The following is a 9,189-nucleotide window of genomic DNA, read 5'->3' on the forward strand; positions in this document are numbered from 1 at the left end:
GGAGCCTCACGGAGAAGTGCGTCTTGTTCTTGGCGCTGGACACCCCGGTGCCTCCTACGGGGACATTTTTCCGATGGATGCGGAGCGTCACCTGCTCCGAGTCCGACTTGTCGGTCTTGAGGCCAGACTTGAGGCCCCTGCTTTCCCTCTTGGCCACCACATAGACCCGGCAGTACATGACCAGGATGATGGTCAGTGGCACGTAGAAGGAGCCCAGCGCCGAGAAGAGCACGTAGCCGGGCTCCTCGGTGATCTGGCAGATGGTCTCGTCCTCCGGGGCCGGCTGCCTCCAACCAAAGAGAGGCCCGATGGAGATGACGAGGGAGAGCGCCCAGACACAGAGCAGAGCCATGAGACCCCTCTTCTGGGTGACGATGGTGGGGTAGCGCAGTGGGTAGCTCACACCTATATAGCGGTCGATGGAGATGATGCAGAGTCCCATGATGGACGCGGTGCAGCACAGGACGTCCACCGCCGCCCAGATATTGCAGAAGACCCTGCCAAAGGCCCAGTAGCCCAGGATCTCGAAGATAGCTGAGAAGGGCAGCACGGTGGAGGTGAGCAGGAGGTCGGCCACCGCCAGGTTGACGATGTAGTAGTGAGTGACCGAGTGCAGATGCCGGTGGCAGGCCACGGAGAGGATCACGAGGATGTTGCCCAGCACACCGAAAATGATGAGGCCCCCCAAGATCACCCCGAGCAGAATGGCCTTGGATATGTTCACCGGTGCGGGCGGGTGGGTGCAGTTGGAACTGTCGGAGGCATTTCCAGAGAGAAACACCATGGTCCCAGCCAGGGCCGGCGAGGTCCGGCTCTCGAGAGCCACCCCCGGGCGAGGGCGGAGGCGGAAGCGAGGGAGCAGAGTCAAAAGGTCTCGGCTCGGGGGAGCCTTGCCCGCTGGGGTTAGCTGGGGGTGAGAGAGAGCGCGCGGGTGGGAAGCAACCCCGGCCTGCCGTGCAAACCCTCAGAAGGCCACGCAAAGGGGCAGGGCGTTAAAGGCGACATGGCCAGGGGCGCGCGGGGCTACCCGCGGACCCTATCCACCCTTTGCGCTGGCCTCCGGCCCCAACTCCCTTCCTACCCGAAGCTTGGCGCGAAGCTCGAGGAGGCACGTTGCAAAACGCAGTCGCAGAATTACAGGGGCCCGCTTCTGCGTACTGTCTGATCCGTCCTGCTTAGAAGATTCAGCATTCTGCACGTAACTGGGAATTCAACAGCGCAGCGCCAGTCTCCCCGCAAACCACAGTCAAGCACCGGTTTGCCGTCGACTCTCAAAGGCGGGGACCGCTGGCATCTGGGCGCTTCTGCCGGCCCGCAGTTACCCACAGGGTGAGTGGCCCGCGGTGGACTCGTGGTATAGATCCAGCTTCAACGCGCGCAGACCGGGGTAAGTGGATAAAATGTTGGCCAGGACCGAGGCGGCTGCGGGGCGTTGTTTGCCCGCGTCCTCCTGAAAGAGCGCAAAGAGAAAGGCGGAGTGTATAGCAGACGCCCCGGGGAGTGAGGCCAAACCCGGCTCGACGGACCGTGGGCGGCGGCTGGGAGCCCCGCCGACTCTGCGGTCCCGGAGCGGCGTGCCCTGCCGCAGCACAGGCGGCGCGCGAGGGGACCGCGCGCCCGGCTCCCCGCCGCTGGGAACCTGCCCTGGCGCGCGGCCCGCGCCCTCTGGCCCGCTCCAAGATCCGAAGCAAACAAACCCCAAGCTGCGGCGGCCAATTACGAGCGGCCGCACAGCGAAATTAAACCCCGCGAAGCTCGCTAGGCAGGACTGCGGCTGGTGTGTGCGTTTGTATGTGTAGCGCAGAGCCGAGTCGGTGAAAACCGGCGGTTGCCATTTGAACAGGTTGCCTCGGAGCCACCTGGAGGGGGCGGCCTGGGAGAGGGAACCGCAGCGACCCGGAGACCGCAGGCGAGCCCGTGCCACGCGCACGTTCACGCCGGAGGAATTCACACTCGGGTGTGCGGTGCGCGCCGGTCTGTCGACCAGCCAAGCCGGCTCGAGAGCCAGGTCCCGAGCAAAGCCTGGGGGGGCCCGAGGGCTGACCGCGACCCAGGTCGGTCCAGGAGCCCTTTTCAAGCCGCAGGATCGGTGGTGTCGGAGGACTTGAGCCTCGAGCCACACCCGGACGGGCTGCGCGGGTGCAGGCGAAGTGGTGGGGAGGGCAAGCGCTACTCTGCAGAAGGGGCTTTGCAAGTGGCGGTCACTGCGGCTTTGGTGGGCTTAAAAAATCAAGCGGAAAGGGGGACGCTTTGGTTTTCTGCGCTGGGGCCATGGTCTGCGTGGGAAACTTAGGTTTCCACGGCCGCGAGCCGACCACAGGGACTCAGGCAGGAATGCGAGGACTGGGGACCCATCTTGCCTTCTAAGGACTCTGGCTGGGGTCGGGGCCCTGAGGCGGGACCCTAGGGGCAAAGGCTCTTGTGAAAAATCACAAGTTCAAGAGCTCACAGGTGGTACTAAAAGCAAGCAACTGCAGAAAGCCTCTTTACCACGGCGCGATAAATACGGGCTGAAAAACACACTTGTTAACTAGGAGGTAACTTTCTAGAATATGTAAGGGAAACAGGGTGGGGGTGGGAATGCTGGTGTCACAGCGGGTGAAAAAAGCGGGGGGCGCTTAGGGAAAGTGCGGGTTCCGGCTCACGGGGAAGCAAGGGAGATGTGCCTTCACCCACCCGGCCCTGCTAGACGCCCGCGTCCCGCGCCGCCGCACACTCACCTGGAGCGGAGAGCGGACCGGGAGTTCGGTCCCACGAGCAGCCCTGCCGCCTCTCTCTGGGGGAAGAGGCGACCGTCTCACCGAGGAACCAGTTCTTAGTTCTTCTGCACCCGCTGACTCACCCCTCCACCACAGATGTCTTTAAGCTCCCAGCTCACTATCGCTTTACCTGCAGAATTTAAAATAGTGAAAATAGGAAAAGAAAAAAAAAAACCCAATAGCCAACCAAGAATTCCACATTCACCTTTTAAATATTCAAGCTCCCCGACATCAGCAAAGAATGGCAAGGAACTTTGCAGCTAGCTCTCGCTGACGTCACACAGGCAGTAGCCCCAGCGAGTACGGTAATCGGCTGTTTACCGTATTACTCTGCGGCAACAGGCAGAATGCGCACAGCCGTATTTTTTAATTTTTTTTTTTTCTGCTCCCGCTTGTCTTGGGTGGATTAAGTTCTCGCTTTACTTTAAAAAGATATGTGTATGGGTATGTGTTTGTGTGTAACTTTTATTTATAGTAAATAACTTATTTAAATGATATGATTTTTTTTTTAAATAAAGAAAAATTGACACTTGCCGGACAGATATTATTGCATGTATAGTGTGTTCAAAGACATGACCTAAAAGTTACATTTGGGGGCACCTGGGTGGCTCAGTCGTTAAGCGTCTGCCTTCGGCTCAGGTCATGGTCCCTGGGTCCTGGGATCGAGCCCCGCATCGGGCTCCCTGCTCAGCGGGAAGCCTGCTTCTCCCTCTCCCACTCCCCCTGCTTGTGTTCCCTCTCTCACTGTCTCTCTCTGTCAGATAAATAAATAAAATCTTAAAAAAAAAAAAGTTACATTTGAACAGCTTTATTCAATTAACACTGGAACTAGGTTCTGTTAAAAATCAAGAAGAGCATGTTGTTATGCCAAATACGCAGGTAAATTATATCATTTGCAGATGTTTTAAGATGAGAGTAAAATCAGATAACATTTAATAAATCTGATTGCAATAAAATTATGATTCCAGGAAGATAATGTGAGCATATCTAACCTTTATTAAATATGATCCATCTCTCATTTCTTTAGACAAATGGAATTAAAAAGACATTATAGTCCCACTAGTTTCTTACACAGTTTAGTGTTGGTAAAGTGCCACAAATTCTCTTCCAGTTTTTATAAGAAAATGTATTTTTTAAGGGAATGTTACTTCTGTTACTTCTCTTTTAATTCTCGTTGATTCATAATACTTGGCATATGAAAAGCTGACATCACCAGTTTTATTTACTTTTTTTTCTGGTAAATTCCATGTTCTGTTTACCTTGCAATTGAATAAAGCCATATGTGTTTTTGGAATATTGGGAAAATACTAGAATTTTCTCCACTCTGATTCCCACCTCCTACATCATCCTCTTTCATCTTTATTGATTTAGACAAAATACTGTTCTTAAAAGTATTTACTAGTAACAAAGAGAGAACTTTGACCAATGGTTTGCATTGGAATTCTCTCCCCTGAACAAAAGTTTGTTAATATTGTTTTTTTCCAGGGGCACCTGGGTGGCTCAGTTGGTTAAGCGACTGCCTTCGGCTCAGGTCATGATCCTGGAGTCCCTGGATCGAGTCCCTGGATCGAGTCCCTGGATCGAGTCCCTGGATCGAGTCCCTGGATCGAGTCCCGCATCGGGCTCCCTGCTCGGCAGGGAGTCTGCTTCTCCCTCCGACCCTCCCCCCTTTCATGCTCTGTCTCTCTCAGTCTCTCTCTCTCAAATAAATAAATAAAATCTTAAAAAATATATATATATTGTTTTTTTCCAAGGAGATATTTGGGAGGCCCTTTTATAGCAATATACCTCTAATGTCTTGGAGTAATGTCCATGGAAAGATCAGGGAGCACTACTTCATTAAAGACCTAATATTTAGATTTCCTTTTCTCGTATACACAATGCCGCCCACCTCCCACATCTCTCAGGGTAGTACCTACACCTATCACATTTGATTAGACTTTAATATTGTTTGATTTGACTTTAATATTATTTTTAAAAATATACAAAAATGGCTTGTTCATCCATAAACTGAATTTTAGGTTGTAGAAGAAACATAGTGGATAAGGATACAGGAAATCTGGGTTCACTCTAATTAAGTAACGAAGTCGCTTGCTGTCTCTGGGAGTCAGTTCCCTCAGGGAGCTGGACTTTAATTCCCTAACTCTTACATCTTGTCCTCAAATATGTATATAACATATGTTCTTTAGAAATCCCATCCACCAGACAGATATTATTATTGTTTGATTTCATATTCATTAACCTTATACCATGAAGGCGAGCTTTCTATTAAGATCTGTTCTAGGGTAGGTAAGGGAAACAGTGTTATCAGCAAGAAAAACAACCCCAAATTGCTCAGCTCTGCAAGGTTAGAATATAACAAGATCTTTGGAACTCCCAGTCCTCCAGCCCCCAACAAACAAGCATGCAACCCCTCCTTTCCCCCATGGGCTAACTAGTTGGAGCCAAGGCTGAGAACTCTTTTTTTTTTTTGTAGCTTGGTTCCTACACACTGCCAGGTAGCGAACATCAATATTTGTGACACTAACTCTTGGAACCAATTTTTCTTGGGTAGCCATAGACCCACATACAGGGAACTATCCATCTGTGGGTTTCCTTTAAAGACTAGTTGGGGTGAATGTCCCAGAAGGTGTTGAATTAGATCCCTGGAGAGGTGGGGTGAAGACAGAGTAGACTGTAGAGTCATGAAGATGCTGTCCCTGCCCTCCTATAAAACCAGGGGCAAAACCCAGCTTTTCCAAGCCTAGACTTCCTAGTTTTTAAAGCGACACAATAAAACCCCCCAAGGTTGTTATGAGGACCGACTGAAATTATATCTCATAGGGCTCATCCACCCTCTTGTTAGTAATCTTATTAACGCTTTCCCTTTCTGTTCATTTTGTGTGCTACTTTACAGTGAAACATATTTCTAATCCAGAGTGGTTCCAATCCCACATTAACATGAGCACGATGTATTCAGCTGGAGAAATCTGTGCAATGACCTGAGAATTATGCCTAAGCCCAGTGCTATAAGCACAGTGACCCAACAAAGCAAAGTAGGGGACTGGCCCTGGTCACAGGCTACTCCCCCTTTCTTCCCACTCCCCCTTGTCCCACATCTTGAAGGACCATGAAAATATGTGCAAATACTACAGCTGGCCTTTGGCCTTTGGCCGTGGTCTGTCATGTGGTCTGCCCTTGAGAAGATGGGTCCAGGAAAAAGGCCTAAGGCCCTGAAAGTGGTTGTGTGGCCATTTGGAGCAGAAGATTCTGGGTCCCAGAGCATAATCTAGAAAGAAGGGTATAGGCTCCAGTCAGAGATACTAACCTCAGTCCTGTAGTCTTATGGATTCTGGGCTCTTTAAAGCCCCAAGCCCAAGTTAGGGGTCCTCTTGCCTGGACCTAACAGTGCTACTCTCTAGACCATTAGGGTGTGATGGAAGCTGAGAAATTCACTGCAGGGGAGGTTCCAGGAAGGCTCATGGGAGGATGTGTCTTGATGTAGGGCTTGCAGGATAAGCAGGAGTCAGATTGGTAGGCAGAAGTCAGGAAGGCAAGTCAACAACAGTCGTACAACAGAATGTGTGTGTGTGTCTGTAGGTGTGCGCACGTGTGCATGTGCGTGTGCTTGTATGTGTGCGTTCAGAGACACTGGGGTCTAATTGGAGAAGAAGAGCTTGCAATCAATATACACCCCATACCTTCGGTTGGCAGAACTGTTAGTGACTGGTGAGAAACTCAACAAGGATAGGAGGCTTTAAGAAGAAAAAAAAAATCTGTCAATCATTATCTTAGAAGACAAGACACCATGGAATTATGAGCTGTTTTCCCAGGCTTATGATTCCAAGTGACAGAGTAGAGGGCTTAATGTTAGTATCTACCCAAAAGACCTGGCTTTTCAACTAATTCTCTTAAGGCTTAAAAAGTTAAACGGGGAGGAAAATGAAAAACATTGCTCAGAATGATATTGATGCAGTATCAAGTCACAATGTTGCCTTCTAGAAAGGTTTTATAAATGCAAATACAAAATGTAAACTTACAACAGTGGTGTATGACAAACTTTTCTGTTTTTTTTTGTATTGCTCCTTGCCAATCTTGAGTATTTATAATAAAAGAGACAAGTACATATAAATGAAATAAACCTTAGCCAATTTGACAAGTAAGAAATATCTCATTTAAAAGTTCTTATTCTTTAAATGTAAGCATATTTTCATACATTTATTTGACATTTATTTGTTGCCTTCTAGAAAGGTTTTATAAATGCAAATACAAAATGTAAACTCACAACAGTGGTGTATGACAAACTGTTTTCTGTTCTTTTTTTTATTGCTTCTTGCCAATCTTGAGTATTTATAATAAAATAGACAAGTACATATAAATGAAATAAACCTTAGCCAATTTGACAAGTAAGAAATATCTCATTTAAAAGTTCTTATTCTTTAATTGTAAGCATATTTTCATACATTTATTTGACATTTCCATTTATTTTGTGATTTGCTTGTCCACATTTCTGTCAGTCAGGATTTAGTCAGAAACTGATACAGATATTTCAAGTAGGCAGTGATTTCACACAAGGAATTAGAGGCTTATAAAACAGTTAGAAAAGATTAAGAAACAGGCCAAGGAAAACTGCTATTTGCTATCAGGAAATCTGGAAGGACAGGAGTATCAGGAAACCACAACGATGAGCTCAGCGTCTGAAGCATCAAGAATGTGCAGGACACCCAGAAGCTCCTGGCAAAACCTCACACGTACTGTTGGCTGAAGCCTTCCTTCCCGCACAACACTTGTCACAGGACAAACAGTGGCTTCGGCTTCCCTTTTACTTTCAAGACCTCAGAGGAATTCCTTTCCTAGGTGGATTATAACCAGAACTGCTGACGGAGATTCTTCCAGCCATTGCAATGCAGAGAAGAGCACAGAAGGGGGGGGGGGGGGGAGATGGGTCTGAGTAGGCAATTTAGTATAATGTCCATTGCCCGTTTTTGTATTGGTATTTTCCTCTCTTATCTTCTGCATTTGTAAAAACTCATTATATATCATGGCGGGCATAATAATGTACCCTTCAGATCTCCTGCTGCTTAATTGGACATAACTGAATGACAGTCTCAGATTTTGTCCTTCTGGATCCATCCCTGTGCTCAAGCCACACTTCTCTAAAGGCTGCTCCCAACCAATGGCTTGTTATGGCAGAGGTTCTAATGCAGGACCATTATTACTAGACATGGGATTTGTTGAATGGGAGGCTGTCTCAGGGACTTCCCATCAGTCAGCAAAAACTTTCTTATAACTTTGCAACTGTCTGGCACTTACCTTTCCTCATCCTCCTCTCCTTCCCTCTGCTTTATAGGATTCTGACTTGGATTGTAGTCTGAAGGATTTCCTTCTTCAACTCCTTTTTTCCTTCATAGGAATTTCCTCCAATAAATCTTTTTTATGATTAACTATGTCTTCGTGTCTGTTTTTTGAAGGACCTAAATAATCATGTCTTCATGTCTGTTTTTTGAAGGACCTAAATTATACATTAAGGATTTCAGTCCTTGGGATATTTGTTGCCATTTCTTCCTGTCACATATATTTAAGGTAAAAGACTTTAAGAATTTCTATAAAGAGAAAGGCTATCCATGTAAGTTCTCTCATAATCAACAGAAAGTGACGTACTTATACCTGGTAAACCTATGAATGTAATCCGCACAATATTTTGTACATATTTTATAAGAGTTTACTGGTCAATGATTTTTCTTCATGGTCAGAGTGGTTGTTGACCTCATGAAAAAACCTAAAGGAGGTTCCTTACTCTTCTCGACTCAAGGAATTTTCCTTCCATACTTAGGATTTCTGGCAAGACTGAATTTAACCCATATGAAGCACATGTGAGTCTGCACTAATTTTAAAATTATTCTAAAATGAAAATCTTGTATGACAAGCATTGAAGAGGAGAGGTCCCTTAATTTCCTCTGGCTGAAGTTTAGCAGAAAATACATGCTAATTCTTAAGTCTGAAAAGGAGTGTCTCTTCTCTCTTATGAAAGGATAAGCTTAAGTTCTGGATAAGTAATCAGGGTTTTTTTTTTTAATCTAGTCTTATTAATTTAACTGCTTTAATGAAGTTTTTTTGCCTTCTATAAGTCGTGGTGCATAAATTGACAACATGGTCATGTTCCTTTGTTCAGCATCAGAAAAAGCAAAACAAAACAACTTTAACTGTTCTTTTTTTTCACTTTCTGAAACCACCACCATCATTTTTGTTTACTTCCTCATAGTTAATCAAATGAATCTAGTTAAGAAAGTTAAAACAAGCCATAAGGAAAAAAAAATCAGGAGTCAGGCCAATTTGATTTTATCAGAAACACCAATTGTAAATGGGAAATTCTTGCAAAGAAGAGTTATCAACAGAGAAAAATTTAGGGGGGAAAAAAAACACCTGTCAAGCTGAGGATCCTGAGCATCTA

At 46.7% G+C, this 9,189-nt stretch overlaps 1 protein-coding gene across 1 annotated transcript in view; it reads right to left on the reverse strand.

Annotated features, from left to right (window-relative positions):
* ADRA1A (adrenoceptor alpha 1A) overlaps positions 1-3,034 on the reverse strand; it is a 3,638-nt gene extending 604 nt beyond the window's left edge. The window contains exons 1-3 of the mRNA XM_081812901.1: positions 2,965-3,034; positions 2,721-2,889; positions 6-1,450 (exon numbers count right to left, since the gene is read on the reverse strand). Coding sequence (XP_081669027.1) covers positions 6-784 — 779 coding nt within the window. The 5' untranslated portion in view covers positions 785-1,450; positions 2,721-2,889; positions 2,965-3,034. The remainder of the gene's footprint in view (positions 1-5; positions 1,451-2,720; positions 2,890-2,964) is intronic.
* Between the last annotated feature and the right edge of the window lie 6,155 nt (positions 3,035-9,189).

Source organism: Leptonychotes weddellii, chromosome 2, assembly GCF_054177405.1.
Source record: "Leptonychotes weddellii isolate Sample4059 chromosome 2, ASM5417740v2, whole genome shotgun sequence".
Classification (NCBI taxonomy): domain Eukaryota; kingdom Metazoa; phylum Chordata; class Mammalia; order Carnivora; family Phocidae; genus Leptonychotes; species Leptonychotes weddellii.